At 41.3% G+C, this 16518-nt stretch overlaps 1 protein-coding gene and 1 long non-coding RNA gene across 2 annotated transcripts; one reads left to right on the top strand and one right to left on the bottom strand.

Annotated features, from left to right (window-relative positions):
• Positions 1-715: 715 nt before the first annotated feature.
• Positions 716-14854, top strand: jph3a (junctophilin 3a). The gene is made up of 5 exons (XM_028015304.1): positions 716-2412; positions 8948-9728; positions 10467-10591; positions 11747-12951; positions 13369-14854. Exons 1-5 carry the CDS (start codon positions 2031-2033, stop codon positions 13447-13449), a joined length of 2574 nt encoding a protein of 857 aa, XP_027871105.1. The 5' UTR covers positions 716-2030; the 3' UTR covers positions 13450-14854.
• On the bottom strand, positions 5119-8926 carry LOC114143364 (uncharacterized). The gene is made up of 2 exons (XR_003595234.1): positions 8582-8926; positions 5119-5776 (listed from the first exon to the last, which is right to left on the bottom strand). It is a non-coding gene; the product is annotated as an uncharacterized LOC114143364 (long non-coding RNA).
• Positions 14855-16518: the final 1664 nt, after the last annotated feature.

Raw genomic sequence — 16518 nt, 5'->3', positions numbered from 1 at the left:
TTTATTCTTATGACTTTTTTGTGTTATTACTTCGGCTTTATTCTGGTAATATTACTATTTTATGCTCTAATTACAACTTTTACCACTTTATTCTCTAAATATTATGACTTTATCCTCGTATCACTAAATCGACTTTATTATGATCATTTTCTTACTTTATTCTCATATTACTTATATTTTTCTGGTAATTTTATGTCTAGTTTTGGTTGTTGTTGGAGTTTATTCTCGCAATTTTACGACTTTATTTTCGAAATATGAGAATAATTGAGAATAAATTGCGACTTTATTTTCATAACATTATAACTTTGTAATTCTTATAATAGTACTTTATCCTCATATTATTACTACTTTATTCTGGTAATTTCATGATTTTATTCTCGTAATTCAGTTGTTTTGTAAGCCTTTACCTAATTCTTGGTCGTAACCAAACTCCAGTTATCAGGAAAACAGATTGCTGAGTGACCAGATTTGTGGGCTGGGATGAAGAGGAGGAGGAGGAGGAGAAGGAGGAGGAGGAGGAGGAGGAGGAGGAGGAGTGAAATGAGGCTGGATAATTAGGAGAAGCAGTCTGTATCCCCAAAGGAAAAGAGCAGCGAGCTCCGTACATGCAGCTATTTGCACCATCCTTCTGTCTCTATCTCTTTAAGAGCCACCAGGAGGAGTGTGTGTGTCGGTGTGTGTGTGTGTGTGTGTGTGTGTGTGTGTGTGTGTGTGTGTGTTGGTGGGGGAGGGGTATCGGCTGGGGTGGAACAGTCCTGTAATGAGCAGATTTTACAGAGCCAGCGACAGAAAGGCCTTCAAACCAGCGGGAGCTTTCTGGGATTTTACAACAACATTCCGGATTTTTGGGAAACACGAAGAGGAGGAAGAGGAGGAGGAGGAAGAGCCGCCGCACCTGCATCCTCATCCTCACCATCAGAGAGGTTTTTCAGGCTGAGTCTGTTTGTGATGGATGAGGGTCTCTGAGGCCACTGTGTTGCTGTGTGCGTGTCGGTGAGTTTAATGGCGCTCCCGCATCCCGCATCCCGCATCCCGGCCCCGCATCCGGCTCGGTGCGGCAGGGAGGTGAAGATGCTCTAATGTCGGAGTGAGGTGGCTCGGTTTGAACGCCTATAGGCCTCGCTTGTCTGGAGGAGCAGGAAGGTGGAGGAGGAAGAAGAGGAAGAGGAGGAAGAGGAGGAGAAAGAGGCATGCAGGGAGCCTTCATCTCTGTGCCGAGTCCTGGGTGTTTCCACACCTGGTAGTCCGGTAGGCTCGGCTCGGTTCGGGACCAAAACTGGAACATTTCTAATATTTTTCAGCTGCTGCGGTTCGTTTTCAGGCTGAGCAACCTGTTCCCCTCCTCGCCGCTGGGGGCGCCGCACCAAGAATCCCTGAGGGACCTGAAGAAGACGCTGAGCGCAACGTCCTTCTACAGGAAATGTGAACAAAAATGGAGTTTCGTCAGATTTTAGCGGTTGAAGGATTTCTCTTTTAGAGTGTAACCAGGGGCCATTTCTCTGGCTAGCGCTAGGCTAACGCGTTTGTTTTGGTTGTATTTACCCAGAATGCTCCGCGCTATAGTTCACTTCAGGTCTCCGGTCCGCTTGGCGTTCACATATGCATTCGAACAGCACCAGAGTTCATGTCAACCGAACTGAGATCTCAGTTTTTAGGCGAACTGGGCTTCATTTCAACCGAAGCAAGACCGAAGTTTTAACGGTGGACTAAAGTTAATTTCAACAGACGTTTTTAGGCGGACTGGAGTTCACAGAACTAAACCGAGACCAAAGTTTGTAGGCGGACTAGTTTTTTTATTCTCCCCTTTTTTGGTCCGCCTAGGCATTCACACCTCCACAAAGTGGACCTACACAAGCTGGATGAAAGTGGACTGAACACCGTGAAATCGTTTTTACATCCTGAGCCTCAAGAAGGCGAGTTATTGAGGCTCCTGCTGTCTGATCCACACCTCCCTCCAAATTCCCTCTGACTGAAGCAGTCGCTCCAGCTTTTCCTCACATTCTACGTTTTTGCCTAAACCTGTTTCATGCATGTCCACTGGAGGCAGGTTTGACTTTGATGATGGGGGGTCGTACTGCGGGGGGTGGGAGCAGGGAAAGGCCCACGGCCGGGGGGTTTGCACGGGGCCCCAGGGCCAGGGCGAGTACGCCGGCGCCTGGAGCCACGGCTTCGAGGTGCTGGGCGTCTACACCTGGCCCAGTGGGAACAACTACCAGGGCACCTGGGCGCAGGGCAAGCGGCACGGCGTCGGCGTGGAGAGCAAGGGCCGCTGGGAGTACAGGGGGGAGTGGACCCAGGGCTTCAAGGGCCGCTACGGGCAGCTGGAGAGCACGGCCAGCGGGGCCCGCTATGAGGGGACGTGGAGCAACGGGCTGCAGGACGGCTACGGCACGGAGACATACTCTGACGGAGGTAAGGGTCACACCTGAGGGACGATGTGTGGGGTCACAGAGGTTGGAAAAGGTTTCCTGCTTATTTATTCACGCTGAAACAGTTTCCAGGTTTCACCGATTCTGCTTTATTTTGAGGCAGTTTTATGTGAAACTAACTTTCACATTTTTTGTTTTAATTTTATTTCCTCATTTAAAACATACCTGGCGTGTTTGCCAACCTTTCAGCTATGCAAAACGCCTGAGTGGACCTAGCCCCGCCTTCGAGACTTAACTCCTCCCCCACCCAGCTCCTTCAGACTAGCCAGCAGCAATTAGCCAACACCTGGTGAAACTGCAGAGCTCATTATAGGAGCTGCTTCTCAGAGCAACGCTGGTAAAAATGTTGTTAAAGGGTTAATAGAGGAGCCATGTTGGGATGACTTCCTGATGGTGGCGTTTTTAAAGAGACAGAGGCCAAATTCAAGGCGTGAAATTACAAATTCAAATTTTGTTGTAAGTCACATTTGATGTATCCAGCATTTTTATAACAACTGAAGGTAGCATAGTTACTAGATTCTGCTATCAAGTGGCACTATATACCTGGAAAGAACAGAATGCCGCCCCTTTAACATATTTGTACCAATCAGGATTTTCTAAGCCAATTCCTGTTTTCTGTTTTTTTAACAATTACAATTTTTTAAAAAGGTTTGAGACACAATAAAGATAAAAAATAATAATTTAAATGAATAAAAATTCACCAATCAGACTGAAAGTGACTTTCTAGTTTTGACCGATTCTAGTTTATTTCATTAAGGACTGAGACCCTTAAGGAGAAAATATTAACATGTTTGCAACGGACCAATAACAATTTTGCTTTTATGAAAAGATCAATTTTATTTCTTTATTTTTTTACCAATCTAATGTTTTTGACCGATTCCAAATTAAAAAACAAGTGAAGTTGAGATGCACCCATCAGACTTATTCTGACTGAATCTGGTTTTCCAGTTTTGACCGATTCCAGTCTATTATTTTAGTCACTTTGAAACTTGAATATGAAAATATGAACATATTGTCACCAATCAGGTTTTCTGGGCTGATAACCATCTTGCTTTTTTTGTACAATAAAAAATTTTTTAAATTAAAATTAAGGATTGTGACACAACAAAAAAAACAAACCCCAAATCATATGAATTCAGTGCATGTGGAAGTGACCTACATGTTATTTATGTAGCCTGCTTTGGAGATGTGTTACAGCAGCAGCAGAGTAAGCAAGTCGCTCCACTTTCAGAGTCGGGCTGTTGAAACATTTTTTAACCAGACCAACGTTCTGCCGTAGAAATATACAGAAAACTCTGAAATCCAGTCCAAACCTTCAGGAATGTGGGTTCTGGGATGTGGGACTCCAGGTTCTGGTTCTTGCAGGCGAAAAACCACATATAATGTGATGTAATGTGATTTTATTTATTAACTACTCAATAATAAACTAAGCATAAACTATTGGAACTAAACAAATAATCTGTTTTTCTTGTATTAATGGAATTTTTGCACGTTTTTCTTTTTTAAAAAGGCAGTATTATGTATTTTCCAGACACATTCTGACAGGTTATAGCACAATCAAGTAATAATATTACATTCAATTGTTATAAAAATGCTTTATATATCAAATCTGACTCAAGAGAAATTTACAACCAAATTAAAGCCCTGAAATTGGATCTCTGTCTCTTTAAGAAGCTCCTGCTCTTTCTGAAGCTCCGCCTTCAGGAAGTCGTCACAACATGGCTCCTCTATTAACCCTTTGATAACGTTTTTCCCAGCGTCACTGAGAAGTCGGTCCTGTAATGAGCTAAATGTTGGTGGCTAGTCTGACGGAGCTCAGAGGGGGAGGAGCTGCTCCTCAAAGGCGGAGCTAAGTCCACCCAGTTGTACAGCTGAATGGTTGTCATGGAGATTAAAGTTTTTCTCAAACATGCATGACAGAATTAAAGCAACACTCCAGGTATGTTTTTGATGAGCGAATAATATTGAAACTCTATGAAAAGCTCAAAAGAGTTGATTTTACATAATCCTGTCCCTTTAAATGAAAAGAATGCTCGTTATTTTGAGCTCCACTGAAGAAAACAGAAAAATATTTTGTTTATTCTCAGAGATAAAAACAGAATCCAGGTCAGTCCTGCTGCTTTTAGCAATTAAAATCAGATTTGGGCAGCAAGTCGTACATTAGAGTAAAAGTCAATAGATGTGGTCCTAGTTGCCATGACAACAGAATAAAACCAGAAATGTTGGAAAAGATGGCCACTTTGAGTTACAGCTAACATCTTTGTAAGTAGGTTTTACTTTTAAAGTTATAGTTTTTTCTAGTTGATTCAATTCATTCTTGAATTGTGATCGGGTGAGGCCACACACACTCAGTCGAAGGTCCACAAATGGCCCCTGCACCTCACTTTGAACACCCTTGTTCTAAATAATGAGTATAAAATCTTAATATTTCCAGAATAAAGTTGTAATTTAGTATATTGAAGTAGCAACTCCAACACGAAAACTAAAAACTAATTAAAATGAGAAATGTTGAGCATTTTCCCCTGATTTACATTAAATGCCTCAAAACTAAGTACTTACTCCTTCTGCTTTTGTTTTCTTTTAACATTCAGTAAAAATCAGATAAAGGTTTGGCTCATGACGTTTAAATAGTATTAACTCTGTAATTCCTTCATTTTCTGTTGGAATCAAAAAGTTAACCTCAATTAAATAACATGCAGCACATTTTATGTTTTATTTTGACATGAAAATCAAAATGGAAACAGCCAAAATCAGAAACAGTAAGTGAGAAAAAATTACATTGGATATAAAAAGCGTAATCGGTGCATCTGTGCTTTAGTTATTCAGTTAGTTGTTTGTTTTTGTACTTGATAGCATAATAAAACTTCTGAAATTCACCTCTGACTTTTGCTTTTTTTTTTAAAGCAGCACAAAAATATGCAAAATAACTTCTTAAAATTGTTAAGTGAAATGAGAGAAAAATGTTGAAACGACTACAAAACCAATCAAAAATGCAAAGTAACGAAAAGACCAAGAAGGAAACAAAATGATGTGATAAGAGATTAAAAATGCAGAGAAAAGCAAAAAAAACACCTCAGATTATCAGAGAACAATAAAAACAGGATAACAATAGAAACCTTCTGTTTTCATCCCTCCGGTTTAAACTTTTCACAGCACATCATCGCTCCTGTCTCTCCTGTCCCCGCGCCCTGCGATGCGAGGTCGCCGTGGTAACGAGGAGACAGCGGGTCACCGGAGACGCCGCTGCTCCCTGATTGGCTCTCTCCTGCGTTTTGTTTCGTTTTTGTCTCCAGACTTCTGGGGGTTGTAATGTTGGCCAGACGGTGCAGAGGCTGCTCCTCGTTAATCTGAATGAGATTGAGATTAAATTCCGCCAGTTTTTTCCTCAGCTGCAGGTTTAAAAACAAAACAACTTTTAAACCAGCTGTACTTAAAAACAAATTTTATATTTTCCCACCTCATAGTCCGAAGTCATTGTAGATAGAAAATAAAAGATCAGTAAATTTCCCCTTCGCCCCCCAAAATCTTTTTAGAAAAAGAGAAAATTACTGAGTTTGAAAAGTTAAAAATGTCTGCCAAGAAACTTAATTTGAGAAACTTTCAAGAAAAAACAAGGAAATTTCTGAGTTTCAGAAATTAAAAATTTGAAAATTTTGAAACTTAAAAACCAAAAGTTTTCCATTTTGAAAAAGCTCCTTGTCTTTTCTAGAAAGTTTCTGAGATAAAATTAAAAAATTATCTCCAATATCTTTTTTTTGGAGGAAATTCACCCCTTCTTTTGTTTCTATTATATCTTTGACTATTTTATCTCAGAAATTTCTTTGTTTTTTCTAGACAGTTTCTGAGATAAATTTCAAAATTCTGAGTGTTTTGGCGGAAATGTACTCTCCCTTCTTTTGCATCTGCAATGCCGTGCTTGACATTACTCTGAGTCAAACCAACGAAACCCTTTGAGCAACCTGTTCCCCTCCTCGCCTGTGGGGGCGCTGCGCCAAGAACCACTGAAGGAAATGACACAAAAATCTCCTGCTACATTAAATGTATAGAAAAAGCAGAGGTGCATCAAATTTTAGCGATTGGAGGATTTCTCTTTTGTCTTTGATTAAAAACCAGGAGCCATTTTTTCTGCTAGTGCTAGGCTTTGTTTTGGTTGCCATTTTATTCATTCATTTATAAATGTCAAATTTCCAAACTAAATACTTAAGTAGCAAGCAAAATTTTTTAGCTTACACACTCAATGTTTAGCTTGTTACTTAAACAACAAAGAACAACCAAAAAGAGTTTTTGTTTATCGGTGTGTGGAGTAAATATATGGAATGGATTAAATGAGGAGTTCAGAAAAAGTACAAATATAAGCCAGCTTAAAAAACTGTTTAAAAAGGAGCTTATTGGGAAATGTGTTATATAAGATGGGTGTTTTAAAGTCCATAAATACTATTTCTATTTATGCTATTTATATCGCACAACTAGATGTACAATTATTAGATGTACAAATAATTGTACATCTATAGATGAGAATGTGAGATTTAAATATAATGTAAGGTGGAAATAATTTATGTCTTTCTGGTGTTTTGACATTTAATTGATTATAAGTTGATGAGTATGAAAGGGGCAGGACATAATAAGATCTTGTATTTTCTACCTGCTCCTTTTCGAACAGATAATATAAAATGTCACTTGGGAATGAGAATTTGTTTTAACTTTTAATTTCTTTGTCTTCTTTCTTGATTTTACTTTTGTCTGTTTGAAATAAATAAATAAATAAATACATAAATAAATAACTGTTTAGTTAGGAAGCTAAACATATGTATTTTTTCCATATAAAATTACAAATATATTTATGCACCTTTAAAAAAAAGGGTCCAATATGTACCAGATGTGTTGAATCGGGTTTCGTCCAAATTCATTCAAATCAATTAAATTTCAGTGTCATTATTAGAAAAAAAAAGTAAATTATGAAAATGTTGAAATTTGCAACAAGTTTTAAGTTCAGAAAGGACAAAAGGAATTATTACAGGGAGTTGACTTAAAAAATAACACACTAAAAGTAAATTACAGAGCAAGAAACATTAAAAAATAAAGGTTTTTTGCAGACTAAATATTCAAAATCAAAAGAATCGCCCAATCAGCTGTGGCTTCAGTCTTTTTGCCTGATTGGTTAGTTTTATCTCTGAGTCAGGCGGAGCTGAAGTCTCAGTTCCTGAAGGAAGAGGCGTCAGACGCTGAAACGGGTCTGAAAAAACAAACTTCATCAGCAGGAGCCGAAGTGAGTTTAGCTGACGGGCTGAGAGTTTAACGCCACTTCCTGTTCGGAAACATCAAAACCTGGAAAATGAAAACAGAAACTCATCTGGAGACAGTCAGAGGCTCAGGAGGGGGAGGAAGGCGTAAACCTTTTCATCGTTTGTCATTTCAGCTGTTTTTAATGTGTAACTGCATATTAGGGCCATTATAGACAGAAAAAAAAGTACATTTCTGACAAAAAAATAAAATAAAACTTTGACATTAATCTCAGAAATATTCAGAGACTAAAAGTCAAAAATGTTCAACTTTTGACACTCAAAAATTTTCCATTTTTTCTAGAAAGTTTCTGGAATTAATCTAAAAATTTGCTATTTTTTCTTGCAAATATTTGACTTTTCAAACTCAGAGATGTTTTTTTTAAAAGAAACTTCCTGAGATTCTTTACAAAACTTCAGATTTTTTTTCCAACAAAGTTTTAACTTTTAAAGTTGAGAAATTTCTTTATTTTCTAATTGTGGATTAATGGTTTAGATTAAAATTAGTTCCAATACACAGTTTTCATGTGACATCATGCTTCTGGGAACTTTGTAACTGACAGCCATGTTGGTAGGCAGTTGCAATTGAGTTGCTATGACAACATTAAACTACAAGCTTAGCACTAGCTCTCACCTTGTTATAACACTTATATATTATATACGATTATATACTTATAATTGATATAAGTACATTACAACTATTACTCAGTCAGTTTCTGAGCACTCTGCCCTCCTCCGTGTAATACTTAGATAAATATCAGATATTTACTGTAGTATTTACTGCTGATCTTGCAACGTTAGCTTAGCTAATGAAGCTTTTATCTGCTAGCTAAGACAGACATATAGCCTTTGTTTGTTACTACATGTACTTACTCTAAACACCAGAACCTTGTTATTCACCTGAACAGTTTGTACGTCGTTTATAAAGCCGTTTAAACATTGATTGTTTGCGTCCATTGATCTCACTCTTCAGTAACTAGTGAACTGTGTCGTAGGATGAGATCGGAGGCAGCTTCTCCATATCGTCTGACATGTTTCCATTCTCCGTCTGTCAATCCCGACAGCAGCCATTTTGATCATGTATCACACATTGGTAAAAAGTGTCAAGATACTTTCTTTTTGTTGGTTGGTGCTCTGCCTACCAAGATGGCGGTTCAGTCCTGTGGGAACTAAATATTTCATGGTTAATGGAGACATGGTGACGTATCGTCATCTGAAACTGACTTGTTTTTGTCTCAGGAACCTATCAGGGCCAGTGGCTGGCCGGGATGCGCCATGGTTACGGCGTCCGGCAGAGCGTCCCGTACGGCATGGCCGCCGTCATCCTCTTCCCTCTGAGGACTTCCATAAACTCCCTCCGCTCCGAGCACAGCCAGGGGCCGCCGGCCGCCCTGGAGGACGGCGTCGCCACCACGCCCACGGACGGCGTGGTGGCCGGGCTGGCGGGGAGCCCGGTGGGCCGAGGCGGGTTCGCCCTGACGACGCCGAGCGAAGCGGACCGGCAACGCAAGAGGAAGGGTCGGTTCCGGCAATCCATCCTGAGCGGGCTGAAGCTGCGGCGGTCCGAGTCCAAAAGCTCCCTGGCCAGCCAGCTGAGCAAGCAGAGCTCATTCTGCAGCGAGGCCGGCATGAGCACGGTCAGCTCCGCCGCCTCCGACATCCACTCAAACGCCAGCGAGAGCGAACAGGGCGCCCCGGTGGACGCCACGGTCACCGAAATGTACGCCGGGGAGTGGCGCAGCGACCAGCGGGCCGGCTGGGGCGTGAGCCGGCGCTCCGACGGGCTGCAATACGCCGGGGAGTGGGGCGCCAACAAGCGGCACGGGTACGGCTGCACCACGTTCCCCGACGGCACGAAGGAGGAAGGGAAGTACAAGCAGAACGTCCTGGTGAGCGGGAAGCGGAAGAACCTGATCCCACTGAGGGCCAGTAAGATCCGGGAGAAGGTGGACCGGGCGGTGGAGGCCGCCGAGAAGGCCGCCGAGATCGCCAAGCAGAAGGCCGAGATCGCCATGTCACGGTAAGACAGAACCAAATATCCCAAAACCGCAGAACACTCACGTCTGGATCAACCAGAACCAGATGCCTCAGGTCTTCTGGCTTTGGTTCTGAATGCAGAGCAGACCCAGAACATGGAGAAGCAGCATTCAGCTTCTATACACCACAAATCTGGAACAAACTTCCAGAAAACTGCAGAGCAGCCGAAACACTGAGTTTCTTTAAACCTAGACTGAAAACCCACCTGGTTGGAGTTGCTTTTGAAACATCATAGATGAAAAAATTAAATTTTTACTGCTTTACAGTGAGGCGTTTTTTTATGACTGTGTTTTTATTGTGTAAAGCACTTCGAACTATTTAGTTATAAATGTTTAGCTTGCAAACTAAATATTTAGTTAGCAAGCTATGTGGGTAGAACATATTTACTGACAAAAAGAGTTGGTTTTTTTTTTAAAAGTGCTATTTACTGCTCTGGATATGTTCTTTCAGAAAATTGCTTTTTAATTGATTCTATGTACTTGATTTAATAATTAATCAATTGCTAATTTAGTTGACGACTTTAATAATCCACTCAGCAATTAATTGTTTCAGCCCTCTTACTGTCTCCGTGTCTTAATTTGCTAGTACGATTACTGGATGAAATACGGATTATAAGAACTTCTGGTCCAAAAAGCTGATGATAAATAACAGCATGAACTTCGTAGACCTGGTGGTGCTGGAGGAGCTGACCTTTATTCCTGTGTCTCCCTGTCTGGGTCAGGATGAGCCACGCCCGTGGGAAGGCGGAGGCCGCTGAAAGGGTGGCGCAGAAAGCGATGGAGGAGGGCCGACTGGCCCGGATAACTGCCAAAGAGCTCTCGCCCTCGTTTCATATCTACGGCAACGGTGAGAAACCAAACGCAGCTGGACCAGCGCTGGTTCCTTCATTCATCAGAACTGCTGCAGTAACCTGCTGCACGCCCTGAACACCTTACGTTTATGGAATTAAATTCAGCCAAATTATACATTTTTGGTTATAACTCTGACTGATGGATGTCAGAAAATTGCTTTTAAGATGATCCACAGTGTCTGAATACTATGCATGATCAGAAATTAGTGGAGTTCAAACACAAGCTCAGCTGTGTTGCTGTTTGAGGCAAATTTGAGAAAATAGTCAAGAAGGTAAAGAAGTGAAATGTTTGTTGAATCATATTTTTATTTTTATTTCAAATTTATAGTTATATTTTCAACTTGTTCATTCAGTTTGGACCTACTAAATATTTAGCGTGCTAAATAAATGTATAAATCCAAAATAATAATTTGGACTAAATTATTAGCTCTAATTTAATATTTAGCAGCTCCAAACTAGATATTTAGTTAACAAGCTAAATAATAATCTTTCTAAGTAAATATTTAGCTCAAAACAAAAATATTTAGTATCTACAAACTAAATATTTATGTAGCAAGCAAAGTATTTAGACACAAACTAAATATTTAGCTAAAAAGCTAAATAGTTAGCTTGCTAACTAAATCTTTAGCATGGAGCTACAAATTTAGCTTGCTAAATAAATATATAGTTCTAAACTAATTGTTTAGTAAGCAAGCTAAATATTTAGTTTGAAGAGTTTCCCCACAAACTACTGACAGCATTTAAACTAACTATAGCTTAAATGCTGCAGTTAGCATTTAAGATAACTGTAGCATTGATAGCAATGAAGCTAATTTTAGCTTTCACAATATTGGTTGTATAACAAATGGAGTAAGTCCATGTTAATCAACGTGTTGGTGTTACCCCACATGCTGCAGGCTACATTTTAGCTAACCTTAGCATTGGTTAGGTTTTTACTGACACTTTGGCTGGCCTCTTTTAAATTTCTTGAGCAATTTAGCAGTTTGCTGTTACACTCCTATAAATATCAGTAACATAAGGTTCATTTTGTTGCAGCTCATCACCTCTTTGCTTCCCTGCATGTCAGTAGCACTCAAACACCTTCTCTCTGTGGGTTTCACTGTGGATCTTTGCCAAATTAATTCACCGGTCCCGCTCTCCTGCTCTCCTAGGGCTCGAATGTCAGACGCTCAAACACCAGGACGCCAAGGACAAAGACCACGAGGTCATCTCCACGGGAACAGACAGTCCAGAGCTGTGCACTCCGGACACCACGCCGCCTGTAACAACACCTGATCTCAGCCCCGTGCTGAGCGTCCCCACCTCACCCCCTCGCAGCCCGCAGAAGCACGTCCACCGGCCCAGAAACGCCTGCTTCATGCGGCAGAGCGCAGTGGACGATCAGGGCGGGGCTGAAATTCAGGTGTTGGTAGAGGGGCGTGGGGTGGACCTGTCGAGGCCCAGTGCCAACAGTTGGACTGACGACGCGTATGCAGAGCGTGGAGGCAGCAGCCGCTCAACCACGCCGTCTCTCCTGGAGGAGCAGGAGACCCAGATCAACGGCCACGAGCAAGCCCCTCTGTCCAATCACAAACCCCGGGAGAAACCCTCGTCCAATCACAAGCCGCGGGACTACCGGGCATGGGAGCACTCCCTGCCCAACCAGAAGCCGTCCAAGCATGCCAGCTCCAATCACAAGTCGAGGGAGTACTCGTCGTCCAATCACAAGACATGGGATCATTCCTCCACCAATCACAAGGCTTGTGAGCACGCCTCTTCCAACTACAAGCCGCAGGTCCACATCTTATCCAATCACAAGGCCTTTGAACACAACATATCCAATCACAAGACTTCTGAGCATGCTTCTTCCAATCACAAGCCCCAGGACTATATCTCCTCCAATCACCACGCAAAGGACCACGTTTCTTCCAGCGCCAACGCCCGAGAGCATGTCTACTCCAACCACCATCCGAAGCAGCACAACCCCTCCAACCACAAGCTGACGGAGCAAGCCGTCATCGACCAGCGGCCGGACGGCCTCGGCGGGGGGTGGAAGGCCGAAAGCACGCTGCGCTGGAGCCCCGCCCACTCCCGCCTCACAGAGCGGGACGAGGAGCGGATGAACGACTACACCGTCGACATGAGGCTGCACTGTCCGGAGTCGCCGGCGCCCAAGAACAACCGGCTGCGGTCGCGGGGCCTTCGGCCGGTCCGGGAGGGTTCCACGGACTCTGTGCAGATGCTGGAGAACCTGAATGTGGGGCCGGAGCTGGAGGAGTGGCCGCTGCACAGGGACCTCACCCTCTCCCCGCCTCTAAAGTCTCAGCCCATCACTCTGGAGCAGGAAGGAGAGCATCTGGCTCTCAAATCAAACTCAGTGAGTCCACTTCCCTCAGGTTAACACCAAACCTGCTGTGTTACATAATCTACCATTATTGAGAGCCACTGCCCTGCAACTTTTAGATTCATTAATTATGCAGCCATTTTCCTCAGAACTACAGTTTTCTGTTGCATCAAGATGGCCGACCTGCTTTCCATAACAAGGGCTAAATTATTCAAATATTTATTTAATTTTAAATATGTTTGAAATATTTAACATATGCTGAATACAAATCAAAATTATTTGCCCATTTAATCACATAATAAAATAATCACAGATTCATCCAACAATTTTTGGGAAAAAAAATTAAAACCTTATTTCTGTTCCTGGAAAATGTAACAACAATATTTATTCTGTTAAATCCCAAAAACAAGGTGAACTAATTGTTTCTTCTTCTCTTGTTTTGTCTTTTAGGGCTCCAGCTCTATTCTGGTGGTTTTGGTCATTTTACTCAATATTGGAGTAGCCATTCTTTTCATCCACTTCTTTATTTAAACATTATGCAGTTATAATCTAAGATTTATTGATGACTACGGTATATTATATTATTACTAACTGAGATGGACCGGACGCAGCAGAGCCTTTCTATTGTTGGTCTCTCCCTGTTTCGGTTTTCTCCTCCCAGTTTTTTCCAGATGCTTGTTTTGAGCTTGCAAACACGAGGAGGAAGACGCTTTTTGAGTCAACAGAGCAGCTTTAATAACCGGGACATGCATGGGTGTCCATCGCCGACGGACTCAAGGTGGCGCCGGTCTACACGAGAATATAGCAACCCTTGTTTCTTGGTTACCATGACTATCGTGCTAGCCAAGAGCATGGCTCACTCTCCATCCTTTAACCCCTTCCTCCCCTCTCCAGTCTATCGGCACTATGCGCTACGTACAAAACTATGCTGCAAGAGTAGATCCATTTTAAAGGGCTCTGTCATCATCTTTTTGTTTTCAGCCGTTGCATGAGGCTGTGTTTCTATCCCTTTAAATCGACTCGGTTCCGCCCTCTCCCCCCATTTCATCCATCATTCGCGTTTTGATTCCCCCGAATCGGACGCAAGCACACGCCTGAATTTACGATAAAGGATAAAAGTGGGTGGGATTTATACTTCCAAACACACACACACACACACCCCGACACACACGCATCAGCACGCAGAGAATAAAGTAACCGAGGAGGTTTCAGCCCCTTTGTACAGCCTGGAGACTGTTATGTTATAACCACTAATTCTAATATATATGTCGATGTGTCATTATTATCCGAATTTGTTACTTTTTGCAGTTTGCAAGACAGAGAGAATGCTGAGTGCCTCGTATTTATTCATTCCCCTTCTGAAATGTTCATTTCTAACCGGACCGTGATTTAAAAAAAACAAACAAACAAACAAAACAAAAAACACTAAAAGTGGGCGGGGCTTAGAGGAGAGCTCCGCCTCCCGTCTTTATCCTAAAATGGCATGCACTGTTTTGTCTCTCTCTCCTCGCCACCCCCTCCTCTTTTTGGACTAGTCACGTCGTGTCATTTTCAGACACACTCTGGTCCGGATGAGATTTATATGTATTTATTTTAATTATATATTTATTTATTTACTTCCTTCCAGCATGTTTGTTTAGCCTGCTCAATCTGGTGTCGGTCTGTGAGCTCTTCCCCTCTCGGCAGGGCAGGGCTGGGCGCAGAGGGCGGTGTAAAATTAACGCTAGCTTTTACCTCTCAGCGGGTACCGAGACGTCCCCGAGTTTCTGAATGATACGAAGAACAAATTCTGCTACTGTATGTTTTATACTTCGCACCCGGTGGCATCATCATGTTGTGACATCATTGCATGCCCGAGCATGCTCTTTCTTACTCTTTGGTTTATGAGGTTGTTTCAAAGTCAACGTGGAGAAAATAATATAATGTTTGAAATTAACAGGCTTGGTGTGGTTATTGCTTCAGTCTGGTATACTTCAGGTTCCTACAAGTCCCGGACGAGCCCCCAATTCTGCTATATACTATACTAACACAGTATTCAATGAAAGCTAATGCTAAAGTGCTATACCAACACAGTAGCATTAGCTATACCAACACCCGTATTTGTGGCAGCTAATGCTAAAGCGCTAACTTCTGTTCAAATTATATTTGCCCTTGAAAGACTACAAGCCTCGAGCAAAAATGTAATTTTGGCACAGCTTACATGTTCTCATCCTGGATGAGCCGTCCAATTCTGCTGCTCCACATGAAATGAATCTGTCAGAGGATAAAACATAAATTTGTAACTTTTCAGAAACATAAGCCGCTAAAATATTATCAAGTATTACCAATATTACCAACTTTAAATGATCTGAAGTGCTCTGATAATTTTTCCCCAATATCGATATCTTCATTTTTTTGGTAGTGGTGCGCACAGCTAGCTAAAACGTTACTTGTACTAATCCTAAAGCATCAGCTCTGCTAAAGCACTATGCCAGCACAGGATTTAGTGCAAGCTAATGCTAAAGCGCTAACTTCAAATAAAATTATATCTGCCCCTGAGAGACAATTTTGACACCATTTACATGTTCTCGTCCCGGATGAGCCCCCAATTCTTCTGCTCTACACAGATCCAAACACACTCAGTGAAGCTCAGTCAGGGGAAAAATATTAATTTGTAGCTTTTCAAAAACAAACAGCTAACACAAAATCAATCCAACTTTAACTCATCTGAAGTGCGGGCATGATTTTCCCCGTTTTACTGATCTTTTCAGTTTTTTCCAGTGGTGCTAGCTAAAAGTTATTTGTGCTAATCTTAAAGCATCAGCTATGCTAAAGCTGAAGCACTATGACAACACAGTATGTAACAGAAGCTGATGCTAACGTCTTATACCAACACATGCAAAATTCTGCTTCTACTAATTATGGAATTAGATATGACATGCAATATTTCATAGAATACCCTTTTTAACTTAACGAGTAAAAGTTTCACAAATCCCTAACTGTGAAATAAAAGCATAACATTTTTAAACACACTCAAGTCTCAGAGCTGTTTCTAATCTAAAAGTGTAGTGAAATCCTCAAAGAAATGGGACAGAAACCCAAACTAAATAGAAATTTTACAACTTTATCAGGTATTTTTGACTTTTTTGCACCATTTCTATTTCTTTCACTACAAGATTATTTCAAAACCAATAGCAGGAAATTATGTCCAATCTTAATAATTGAGAGTGGAAAATGTGTTGTTATATCATTCATATATCTGTTGGTAATAAAACATCCTTCAGGAGCCTGTCTGTGGTGATCAGTTATTAGCTACCAAACAAATCACATCATAATAACAAATAATCCATTTTATTTTAAGGGATGTTACAAAACTCTACAAAACAAAATAGGAGTTAAAATAACACTTACAGGAAAAATAATACAGTAAATCAAAAATAAAAAGTAACTAATTAAGGTGATTATTCTCATCTGTGAATAATCACCTTAATTAAATAATTAAATAATCACCTTTAAACTGCGTTATGGTCCAGCAGCAGCATTTGTAAAGCTACTCCAAGACGAACATGTTGAGTCACAATTATTGTATTTAAGTTGAATCTGTTGCATCATTTTATCCAT

Source organism: Xiphophorus couchianus, chromosome 4, assembly GCF_001444195.1.
Source record: "Xiphophorus couchianus chromosome 4, X_couchianus-1.0, whole genome shotgun sequence".
Taxonomy (NCBI): Eukaryota; Metazoa; Chordata; class Actinopteri; order Cyprinodontiformes; family Poeciliidae; genus Xiphophorus; species Xiphophorus couchianus.
Note: the sequence above shows the minus strand (reverse complement) of the source record. Positions and strands in the feature narration are given on the sequence as shown.

Bases quoted from the DNA above. Each gene is read 5' to 3' on its own strand.
- jph3a (XM_028015304.1), top strand. From the start codon at position 2,031: ATGTCCACTGGAGGCAGGTTTGACTTTGATGATGGGGGGTCGTACTGC. The intron at 9,729-10,466 runs GTAAGACAGAAC...TGTCTGGGTCAG, and splicing joins GCCGAGATCGCCATGTCACG to GATGAGCCACGCCCGTGGGA. The intron at 10,592-11,746 runs GTGAGAAACCAA...CTGCTCTCCTAG, and splicing joins GTTTCATATCTACGGCAACG to GGCTCGAATGTCAGACGCTC.